We start from the raw sequence: 12,513 nt of genomic DNA, 5'->3' as shown, positions 1-12,513 counted from the left end.
GCACACCGCTACAGTTTCACCATTTGCCACCTCCCCTTGACCATCTCAGTGGTAGTGTTTTACCCAGCCCCCTTCCATTTCTTCCACAGATTAGATTTGTCTCCTGGTTACTGATATCTTTCAAAATTGGTCCATATTATGCTCTTTCTGTGCTTGTCAAATCTTTATCTATCTCAATTAGGCCACAATAGGTCAACGGCAGACACAATCTCAATGGCTCTCCACACGGCTCTAGACCACCTGGACAACACAAACACCTACGTCAGGATGCTGTTCATCGACTATAGCTCAGCATTTAACACCCATCATTCCCACAATCCTGTTTGAGAACTTGCAGAACCTGGGCCTCTGTACCTCCCTCTGCAATTGGCTCCTCCTTCTTAACCGGAAGACCACAATCTGTGAGGATTGGTGATAACGTATCCTTCTCGCTGACGATCAACACTGGTGCACCTCAATGGTGTGTGCTCTACTCTATATACACATACTGTGAGGCTAAGCATAACTCAAATACCATCTATAAATTTGCTGACGATACAACCATTGTTGGTAGAATCTCAGGTGGTGACGAGAGGACGTACAGGAGTGAGGTATGCCAGCTAGTAGAGTGGTGTTGCAGCAACAACCTGGCATAACATCAGTAAGATGAAAGAGCTGATTGTGGACTTCAGGAAGGGTAAGACAAAAGAACACATACCAATCAGAAGTGGAGAGAGAGAACAGTTCCAAATTCCTGGCTGTCAAGATCTCTTGAGGATCTAACCTGGTCCTAACATATCGATGCAGTTATAAAGAAGGCAAGACATCAGCTATACTTTATTAGGTGTTTGAAGAGATTTGGTATGTCAATTAATACACTCAAAAACTTATATAGATTACCGTGGAAAGCATTCTGACAGGCTACATCACTGTCTGGTATGGGGGGGCTACTGCACAAAACCAAAAGACGTTGCAGAAGGTTGTAATTCTAGTCAGCTCATCTTGGGTACTAGCCTACAAAGTATCCAGGACATCTTCACAGAGCAGTATCTCAGAAAGGCAGCGCCAAAGCGAAGGAGAGTAGACAGTTAGTGCAGAGCACCCCTGTAGCCATTCCCCTGAATAATAAGTCATAATAAGTCCTGGATGCTGTTGGTGAGGATGACCAACCAGGTGTGAGCCACGGTGGCAGAGCCTCTGGCACTGAGTCTGACCCTGTGGTGCAGAAGGATGGGACGGAGAAGAGGAGAGCTGTCATCATTGGAGACTCTATAGTCAGGGGAGCAGACAGGAGATTTTGTGGACATGAGAAGGAAACCCGCATGGTTTGTTGCCTCCCGGGTGGGCAGGGTCCGGGATGTCTCTGACCGGGTGCGTGACATCCTGGTACGAGAGGGAAAGCAACCAGAAGTCGTGATACATGTTGGGACCAACGATATAGGCAGGAATAGGGATGAGGTCCTGAAGTGAGATTATCGGGAACTAGGCAGAAGGCTGAAGAACAGGACCTCAAGGGTGGCGTTCTCAGGATTGCTGACAGTACTACGTGATAGTGATGGTAAGAATTGGAGGAGATGGCAGTTGAATGCATGGCTGAGGAGTTGGTGCAGGGGGCAGGGTTTTAGATTTTTGGACCATTGGGATCTCTTCTGGGGAAGGTGGGACCTGTACAGATTGGATGGGTTGCACCTGAACTCGAGGGGGAGCAATATCCTTGCTGGTAGGTTTGCTAGCATGGTTCGGGAGGGTTTAAACTAATTTGCAAGGGGGATGGGACCCGGAGCGATAGAGCAGTGAAAGAAGTAAAGCCAGATCTAACATATAGAGAGGCTTTGAGGAAAGAGCAGCGGTATAAAGGTAGTAAGGTAGAAGGGCTAAAGTGTGTGTACTTCAATGCAAGAAGCACCAGGAACAAAGGTGATGAACTGAGAGCTTGGATACATACATGGAATTATGATGTAGTGGCCATTACGGAGACTTGGCTGGCACCAGGGCAGGAATGGATTCTCAATATTCCTGGATTTCGGTGCTTTAAAAGGGATAGAGAGGGGGGGAGAAAGGGGAGGAAGGGTGGCATTACTGGTCAGGGATGCTATTACAGCTGCAGAAAGGGTGGGTAATGTAGCAGGATCCTCTTTTGAGTCAGTATGGGTGGAAGTCAGGAACAGGAAGGGAGCAGTTACTCTACTGGGGGTATTCTATAGGCCCCCTGGTAGCAGCAGAGATACCGAGGAGCAGATTGGGAGGCAGATTTTGGAAAGGTGCAGAAATAACAGGGTTGTTATCATGGGTGACTTTAACTTTCCTAATATTGATTGGTTTCAAGGGTTTAGATGGGGCAGAATTTAAGTGTGTCCAGGATGGATTCCTGTCACAGTATGTTGACAGGCCCACTAGGGGGAATGCCAAACTAGATCTAGGATAGGATGTAGAAGTGGGTTGAGAAGTGGCAGATGGAGTTCAACCCAGAGAAGTGTGAGGTGGTACACTTTGGAAGGACAAACTCCAAGGCAGAGTACAAAGTAAATGGCAGGATACTTGGTAGTGTGGAGGAGCAGAGGGATCTGGGGGTACATGTCCACGGATCCCTGAAAGTTGCCTCACAGGTAGATAGGGTAGTTAAGAAAGCTTATGGGGTGTTAGCTTTCATAAGTCGAGGGATAGAGTTTAAGAGTCATGAGGTAATGATGCAGCTCTATAAAACTCTAGTTAGGCCACACTTGGAGTACTGTGTCCAGTTCTGGTTGCCTCACTATAGGAAGGATGTGGAAGCATTGGAAGGGGTACAGAGGAGATTTACCAGGATGCTGCCTGGTTTAGAGAGTATGGATTATGATCAGAGATTAAGGGAGCTAGGGCTTTACTCTTTGGAGAGAAGGAGGATGAGAGGAGACATGATAGAGGTGTACAAGATATTAAGAGGAATAGACAGTGGACAGCCAGCGGCTTTTCCCCAGGACACCACTGCTCAGTACATGAGTTCATGGCATTAAGGTAAGGGGAGGGAAGTTCAAGGGGGATATTGGAGGAAGGTTTTTCACTCAGAGTGGTTGGTGCATGGAATGCACTGCCTGAGTTAGCGGTGGAGGCAGATACACTAGTGAAGTTTAAGAGACTACTAGACAGGTATATGGAGGAATTTAAGGTGGGGGTTATATGGGAGGCAGGGTTTGAGGGTTGGCACAACATTGTGGGCCAAAGGGCCTGTAATGTGCTGTACTGTTCTATGTTCCTCATACATTGTGGAGATACATTGCCGTTAGTTTGTATTCACAGTAACAGCTAACTTATTACGAGCCTACAGTGAGAGGGTTACATCAAATCAAAAGAAAAATTCCAAAACCTGTCAACCATTTACTAAGAATTAAAAACCAAAATTGTGAGGCTGATAAAATATAAAGTCAGGCATGGCTGTATAATGTAATCTCCTTTGCAATTACTATACTAACTTTCCTTAACAGCAAAATGCTGATTTACCTTACCAACTCACCCATTGTGTTGATGCAGAAAATCGGAGAATCACCTGTTTTCAATGAATTCACCTGCTCACTCTAAAGTCCAACAGATTTTCAACAGAACAAACCAAAATGAAGACAAAAGTGTATTCAAGACAAGCCAGGGAAATAATAATAAAGAAGCACCAATCTGAGGAAGGGTACAAGACCAGCTCAAAGGCACTGAGCATACATCAGAGCTCAGTGCAGTCCATCGTGAAACCACAGCCACACTGCCTAGATCAGGTTGCCCCTCTAGTCACCAGAGAAGAATGGCACTTGTAAGAAAGGCGACTGTGATGCCAACAGTCACTTACTGAGCTGCTGAAGTCAATGGCTGCAACTGGAGATAAAGTTCACGGCTCCACAATCTCTAAAATCTTGCACAAAAAGAGTATTTATGGAACAGTGGCAATGAAAAAGCCCTGGATTTAAAAAAAACATTATCCTTTTCCCCTAAGGACTTTCCAAAGCATCACTTAGAAGATACTGTAAAGATGTGGAAGAAGGTCTTGTGGTTGGATGAAACTAATGTGGAACTTCTTGGCCTCAACACTAAGCAGTACATGTGGCATAAATCTAATATTGCACATCAGGCAGATAATACCATCCCTAGTGTAAAGTATGGTGGAGATAGTAGCATGCTATGGGGATGGTTTTCAGCAGCTGGAACTGGAAATCTTGTCAGAATTGTTGGGACAATGAATGCTGCTAAATACAGAGAGATCCTGGGTAAAAACCTGCTAGCCTCTGCCAGAGCAATCTTAGAGTGGCTTCAAATGAAGAATATTAATGTCCTTGAGTGGTTTAGTCAGAGACCTCACCTTATCCTGATTGAACATCTCTGGTAAGACCCCAAGATTGCTGTCCACCACCACTGTCCAACTAACCGGGCACAGCTTGAGCAATTTTGCAAGGAGGAATGGGCAAATCTTTCTCCATCACAGTATGTAAAGCTAATAGGGACTTATCCAAAAAGACTACTGGCTGTAATAGCTGCAAGAGGTGGTTCAGCTAAGTACTGATGAAAGGAGGATTTTTGAATTGAAACGTAGAAAACCTACAGCACAATACAGGCCCTTCCTTGGTGTGCTGAACATGCCCCTACCTTAGAAATTACTAGGCTTACCCATAGCCCTCTATTTTTCTAAGCTCCATGTACCTATCCAAAAGTCTCTTAAAAGACCCTATCGTATCCGCCTCCACCACCGTTGCCAGCAGCCCATTCCATGCACTCACCACTCTCTGAGTAAAAAAACTTACCCTTGACATCTCCTCTGTACCTACTCCCCAGCACCTTAACCCTGTGTCCTCTTGTGGCTACCATTTCAGCCCTGAGAAAAAGCCTTTGACTATCCACACGATCAGTGCCTCTCATCATCTTATACACCTCTATCAGGTCACCTCTCATCCTCTGTCGCTCCAAGGAGAAAAGGCCAAGTTCACTCAACCTATTCTCATAAGGCATGCTCCCCAATCCAGGCAACATCCTTGTAAATCTCCTCTGCACCCTTTCTATGGCTTCCACATCTTTCCTGTAGTGAGGTGACCAGAACTGAGCACAGTACTCCAAGTGGGGTCTCACCAGGGTCCTATATAGCTGCAGCATTACCTCTCGGCTCCTAAATTCAATTTTACGTTTTCATGCTTTACAATTTTTGCTGTTTTTTTGGCTTTACTGTGGGGGAAATTAAAATCTCAATTAAATTGATCAAAATCCTTGGTTTAATATGAACAAAGGGTTGGGTGCTGAATACTTTCTCAAGGCATTGTATATCAGTCTAAGTGTTTACAAAAATCTTATCTGAACTTCATGGATTAAATCATAAAGAGTGCACAAGCTTGAGTTGTACTCCTTGGAATTTATGATCTTAAAGATACTTTGTAGAACACATATGACAATTTTCTGACTTTCAATTTGTTTATTAAATTGTGTGAAGTAATTATAGTGTTCCTTCTTTAATAAAGGGAATATGTGTGAGCAGTTACATCTAATCTGGTATATTTCATGTACAGCCCTTTTCTCATGTCTGTTGAGTTTAATGTTACAGCTGACTTACTTTATTTCAGAGAGAAAACTCCACCAAGACCACAGGGACAGAGGCCTGAGCCAGAGAGCAGAGGGGTGAGTGGTTTCATTTCATTAAGTGTTGCTTTCATTCAAAAAGGTTGGGAACCACTGCTCTATGGGATTGTTAACTTTGGCTACTTGTATTATCAGAGAAGCTCTTGCTGTATATTTTATGTCAGCTTTCACTCATTGTCTGTTTTCTTCTTTATTTTAGTTTCTCAAATTTTCGCTATCATCTGGCTGTGCCACTAAATTTAACAATATTGTATGCCTTTTCTTTCAGTTAATACCTTTCTAAAAATCCCTTAAGCAACCACAGAAGGATTTTTTCTTAAGAATCTAAATAGAATGTGTCTTTATTGAAAATTATGAAGTAAGCCCATAAGTTTCTAGTCTCTACTTTAGGCAACTCTCTCCTTGCATCACTAAGATATAATTGCAACCCAAGATTCTCAATCTCAAACTGCTAATTCTCTTACTCATGTTAACATATTATCTCGTCTCATTACACACGACCACTTCGAGGTAATGAGTGAAGCAACAGGACCCACAACAATCAATATGCTGAAGAGACTCAGCAATTCACGCATCATCTGTGGGAGGAGAGGAATGGTTGACATTTTGGGTCGAAACTGTGCACCAGGACTGGTTATTATAGTACATATCTAATGAGTCCCAAAAATGTTTCTTGACCTAGGCAATTACTGTCACAGGTCTACTAACTATGCTCACAGTTAATAACCTCCCCTTATTTCTTCATCAAAGCTGTTTCTACATTTGAGCCTAATTCTTTTCTCACTGAGCTATCCATCTTATTAACCTTCTGAAATATTAAGTTTTCAGTTGACAGCCATTCTCACTGTGCTCTGTGCTGAATTTCAGATTAACTATTTCTATCATTCTCATTACATCATCATCAGTTGCCACATGCTTGGTTGAAAGATTTTTTGTTTGCCTTTTTGGCCATCTTTTCCCTTATCTATTTGCATATCAACTATATTTGTAAGCACCATCCCTTTCTGTTTCTCTCTGAGTACTTTTACCCATTTTACCACTGCATTGCAAAATTGTCCTTTCCCTTAACTGTAAATGTCCCTTTATATAACTCTGGGTAATCTTTGCTATAAGAACAATTGAGTGTTTCCGATCAGTTACTCCGATCTTCTGCCTGTGAATTAGTTCATGACTGCTCTGGCCAACTGCCTGCCTTGCTTTCTCACCTGATTTAAATGTTGAGCCTTGTCTAGATATGCTCCATCTGTACCTTGTATGAGTGCTGATTGTCCATGTGCTTCTGCAGGCTTTGAAAGAATTGATGAAAATCAGACCAATGCTGAAACACCTACAGACACCACATATCCACATTTAATCCCAACATGCTATTTAGAAATTTCAGATTCAACTGCTGAGTGCTGGTGTCATATTCCACATGCTTCCTCCCATGAAGGTGCACCTGGAGGAGACATGGAATATTGGTATGTGTCGGTTTCCTCCTGACTTCCCAGAGCCTCTCCAGCACCTACAAGCACAAGTTAGGAGTGTCCAGAATGCTTCCCATTTGCCTAGATGAATGTGCACCCAGCAACACCCAAGAAGCCAACACTAGACATGACAGTGTAGCCCACTTGGTTGGCATCCCATTGGCAGCTTAACTATTCAGACCCTCCACTACTGGTGCTCAGTGACTACAATGCATATCATCTACAAGTGCGCTGGAGGTACTCCAAGAACACCTCCCAAACTGAAATAGGGGCAGCAGGCAGATGAAAGCATCCCCATCTGCAGCACTGTTCCATCACATCCCATGCCATCCTGGGCATATTCACTATCCATTAGTCTTAAGACCATAAGATAACCATATAACAATTACAGCACGGAAACAGGCCATCTCGGCCCTTCTAGTCCGTGCTGAACGCTTATTCTCACCTACCTGCACTCAGCCTATAACCCTTCATTCTTTAAACAGGAATAGAATAGGATATAGGAACAGAATTGGACCATTTGGCCCATTGAGTGTTCTCTGCCATTTCATCATGGCTGATCCAATTTTCCTCATAGCCACAATCTTCTGCCTTCTCCCCATATCCTTTCATGCCCTGACCAATCAAGAACCTATCAACCTCTGCCTTAAATATACATATTTAAAGACTTGGCCTCTGCAGTTGACTGTGACAAAGAATTCCACAGATTCACCACTCTCTGGCTAAAGAAATTCCTCTCCATCTTTGTTCTAAAAGGATGCCCCTTTATTCTGAGGCTGTATCCTCTGGTTTTAGGCACTCACACCATAGGAAACATCCTCTCCACAGCCACTCTGTCAAGTCCTTGCACTTGTTTTCAATAAGTTTTCAATAATTGAAACTAGGTTTCAATAAGGTCACCCCTCATTCTTCTCAATTGTAGTGAATACGGGCCCAAAGCCATCAGACGCTCTTCATATGACAACCCATTCAATACTGGAATCATTTTTCGTGAACCTCCTTTGAACTTTCTCCAGTTTCAGCACATCCTTCCTTCGATAAGGGACACAAAACTGCTCATGATACTCCAAGTGACGCCTCACCAATGCTTTATAAAGTCTCAACATTACATCCTTGCTTTTATATTCTAGTCCTCTTGAAATGAATGCTAACATCATATTTGCCTTCCGCACCACAGACTCAACCTGAAAATTAACCTTCATTTATAAAAGTCTCTTTGAAAGGAAACAAAAGACTTGAATTTGTGTATTGAAGTGATGAGTTTGCAGATGCTGGAATCTAGAGCAACAAATAATCTGCTAGAGGAACTCAGCTGGCTGGAGCGCCACCTGTCCTGATACAGTGTTTTGATGTAAAACATAGACAGTTCCTTTACTCCGGCAGATTGTTTGTTGAATTTGCATAGTACCTGTCCTTAAGTACTTTACACATAATGAAGTATAGATAGAACTGAGCTCTACCATTATATTAAGTGATGGCTAATTTGTTTGTAACCTCATCTCTGCATATCTGTCTTACATCATAATCTTTCACCCTCTCATTAAATATCCATCTATCTCAGAATCCGGTTTATTGTCACTGATATTAGTTGTGGAATTCTTTGTGGCAGCAGAACAGTGCAAGCATAACAAATTCCTATAAGTTGCAATAAACATAAATAAATAGTGTGGAAGAGAAATCGTGAGGTGGTTTTCATGAATCATTCTGAAATCTGATGGCAGGGGAGAAGGAACTGTTCCTAAAGCATTGAGAGTGGGTCTTTAGGCTCCTGTACCTCTTCCCTGGTGGTGGTAATAAGAAGGCATGTCCTGGATGATGAGGGTCTTTAATGATAAATGCCACTTTCTTGAGGCAATGCCTTTTGCAGATGTCCTCAGTGGCTTGTGCCTGTGATGGAGACGGCTGAGTCCACAATCTTCTGAAGCCTCCTCTGTTGTTGTGCTGTGGTGTTTCCATACCAGATGGTGATGCAACCTGCCAGAATGCTTTCCACGGTACATCAGTAAAGCTTTGCTCGTTTTTTATAATGTGACAGATCTCTTCAAATTCTTAATGAAGTATCAACACGTAAAAACAAGCTGGATGAACTCAGCGGATCGGGCAGCATCCGTTGAAAGGAGCAGTCAATGTTTTGGGCCGAGACCCTTCGTCAGGACTAAAGGAAGAGGGGGCAGGAGCCCTATAAAGAAGGTGGGGGGAGGCTGGGAAGGAGAAGGCTGGTGGGTGTCAGGTTAAAAACCAATCAGAGGAAAGATCAAGGGGTGGGGGAGGGGAAGCAGGGAGAGGATAGGCAGGAGAGGTGAAGAAGGAATCTTAAGGGGAAAGTACTATGGGTAGTAGAAGGCAGAATCACGAGAGAGGTGATAGGCAGCTGGAAGAGGAGGCAGAGTGAAAGTGGGATGGGGGAGGGAATTATTGGAAGTTGGAGAATTCCTGCCCCCTCCTCCTTTAGTCCTGACGAAAGGTCTCAGCCCAAAACATTGACTGCTCCTTTCAACGGATGCTGCCCAACCTGCTGAGTTCATCCAGCTTGTTTGTACATGTTGATTTGACCACAGCATCTGCAGTGTACTTTGTGTTTCTTAATGAAGTATAGCTGCTGGCATGCCTTTCTCATGATAGCATTGATATGATGGGCCCAGGGTAGATCGTCTGAGATGTTGATGCCCAGGAACAGAAGTGCATACTCTTTCCACGACAATGAAAATTGGTGTCTGTTCTCCTTCCCCTTCCTGAAGCCATAGTCAGTTCCTTGTTCTTTCTGATGTTGAGTGTTATTGTGATACCGCTCGACCAGCCTATTTATTTGCTCATATATGCCTCCTTGTCGCCCTCCGAGAATTTATAGATGCTATTGAGCTGTGCTTAACCACACAGTCATGAGTACAGAGAGAGTAGAGCAGTGTGCCTGTATTGATTGTCAGGCAAGTAGATGTTGTCACCAATGCAGATAGACTGTGGTCTCCCAATAGGCTCACAAGAATTCAATTTCAGAGGAAGGTGCAGGTTTTGAAGCTTGTTGATTAGTACTGAAGGGATGATGGTGCTGAATGCTGAGCTGCCGCCTGATGTAGATATTGCTGTTGTTCAGGTGGTCCAAAGCCCAGTGGAGGGCCAGTGAGACTGCATTCACTGTAGACCTGTTGTGGCTGTATGCCAATGATAATGAGTCCGGGTCCTTGCTCAGGCTGGGGCTAATGACCAACCTCTCGGAGCACTTCATCACAGTAGATGTAAGTCCTACTGGGTGACAGTTGTTGAGGCAGTTCACCTTGCTCTTCGTGGGCACCAGTATGATTGATGCCCTTTTGTAGCAGGTGGGAACCTCCAACTGCAGTAGTGAGAGATTGAAGATGCCCTTCAACTTTCCTGCCAGTTGGTTGGCACGGTATCCTGCAAGGTATGTCATTGGGGCCTGAAATCTTGTGAGTGTTCACCCTCTTGAAGGATATTCTGATGTTGACCTCTTAAGACTATTCAAAAGCTTCATTTTTACTATCCATTAGTGACAATAGATTAAAACATCCACCTGTCTGTGCGAGAAGATTTTGTCTCATCTGGCCTAAATGAGTGACTCCTTTTAAAACAATGGTACAATGGTCTTCCCAGTGCTGTTTAACAGCAGAAAACACCATGTCCAGCTCACACAAACACCACATCCAGCTCACACAAACACCACGTCCAGCTCACACAAACACCACGTCCAGCTCACGCGAGCACCACGTCCATCTCACACAAACACCACGTCCAGCTCACGCGAGCACCACGTCCAGCTCACGCGAACACCGCGTCCAGCTCACGCGAACACCGCGTCCAGCTCACGCGAACACCGCGTCCAGCTCACGCGAACACCGCGTCCAGCTCACGCGAGCACCGCGTCCAACTCACACGAACACCGCGTCCAGCTCACACAAACACCACGTCCAGCTCACACAGCATCCAGCTCACACAAACACCACGTCCAGCTCACGCGAGCACCACGTCCAGCTCACACAAACACCACGTCCAGCTCACGCGAGCACCACGTCCAGCTCACACAAGGCACTGAGATCATCTGAACATTTGTTTTAGTCACGTTGTTTGAGGAATAAATACTGATTAAGGCTCCAGAGATAACTCCTCTGCAGCTTTTCAAATCATCTCATGTGCTCGTTTGCATCGACTTCGTAGAGCAGGACTAATTACCACATCCCCTGAAGCATGGTTTCTCCTGGGGTGCCAGCCTGAAATATTGGAATAGGATGAGAATCGTCAACTTCTGACCGACCCATGGATGACAAATTTTAAATTATCCACGGTATTTACTATGATTAACTCTGTGCTGTCAATGTGTAAGATATGTAGCTCTGACAATTTGTCATTGATATGTTTATTCCCCAGTAGATTTCCTTCATTTTTGAGTGTTGTGGGGTTTTCATTTTGTTGCAAAGGGGTGGCCTTGATCATGTTTATGCTTATTCTGGACATTTGTCAAGTTGCTGTCATAATCCTGTTTCAGGGTTTCCAAGGTTTTGGGTTTGGAGATGGAGGATTCCAGATGTCTTTCGGGATTGGTGCATTTCCGTTTGGAATTTTTGCAACAGCTTTTAATATTAATGATGGCCGTCCACCACCAGGTACCTTTCTCCTTATATGTAATTACTGCATCAAACAGATGAAAATTTGTCTTTCTGATAGTTTTGTATGGATTGGTCTCCATCTACACTTGCTTTTGCACATTGCTTTGAAAATTTAGGACAGGCAGCATCTTCAGTTCCAGCTTTGAAACCGAATATTGAAACTGTATTACAGAGTCTTGATCTAGCATTGCATTCCACTAAACACTGTTAATGGATCTTACGAATTTTGCATGAAAGAGCTAATGTTAAATGACACAAGAGTGGATAATGGTGTGCTCTGTAAGGCTGAGTAGCAACCCATTTTCAGGCTGATGATTGTGACTAGTAGTTTTGACTTGCCCTTAGCTGGCTAGCAATTCATTAAATTGTGCAGCCCATCAGGACCTTAACTGAATCTTTGAAAGAGCTAATTAGTCTTACTCCCCTGCTCTTTCCCTGTAACACTTTAGTTTTACATCTAGAGTTTATATATTGTCTAGAAAGTTAACATGCTACTGTCAATGTGTAAACTTACTGTTGCAGTCTGGATTAGGGTGACCAAAGGGCTCATGGTCTTGTTTTTGTAATGTATGTGGTGAGGAATCCTAGGAGCTGGGCTTGCTTGATCCATTGCTCTTGTTGTTTTGTGGCTGCACTTAGGTCAGCATCCTCGAGGTCCCACTGAAAGAGTTGAAATTTGGCCTCAGATGGTGGAACTGGCAATCGGCCAGTTTTGAAATGTTTGAGAATCAGTGATAAGCCCCATGAGGCCAAGTCTCAGTTCTTGTAGTGAGACCTGGAGGATCCCTGACCTCAGTGAGCCGCAAATAACAAGTGATCCGAAGTCAAGAATGAGGCACAAGCTTAATTATTATGATCGTTCTAATAAG

General features: G+C 43.9%; 1 protein-coding gene across 2 annotated transcripts in view; it reads left to right on the top strand.

Annotated features, from left to right (window-relative positions):
* The window catches only part of rnf185 (ring finger protein 185), a 28,882-nt gene that overhangs the window by 10,108 nt on the left and 6,261 nt on the right, over positions 1 to 12,513 (top strand). Inside the window, exons 2-3 of one of the 2 annotated variants that reach the window (XR_012100190.1) lie at positions 5,544 to 5,598; positions 11,524 to 11,603. Coding sequence is in view for 1 of the 2 variants with exons in the window: in XM_073055672.1 (XP_072911773.1) it covers positions 5,544 to 5,598; positions 11,524 to 11,641 (173 nt within the window). In the remaining variant the exon portion in view is untranslated. Of the gene's footprint in view, positions 1 to 5,543; positions 5,599 to 11,523; positions 11,642 to 12,513 lie in introns of those variants that run through there. The other variant, XM_073055672.1, reaches the window with a different exon arrangement.

This window comes from Hemitrygon akajei, chromosome 9 (genome assembly GCF_048418815.1).
Source record: "Hemitrygon akajei chromosome 9, sHemAka1.3, whole genome shotgun sequence".
In the NCBI taxonomy this organism is placed as follows: domain Eukaryota; kingdom Metazoa; phylum Chordata; class Chondrichthyes; order Myliobatiformes; family Dasyatidae; genus Hemitrygon; species Hemitrygon akajei.
The sequence above is the reverse complement of the archived record's forward strand: the minus strand, read 5'-3'. Positions and strand labels throughout refer to the sequence as shown.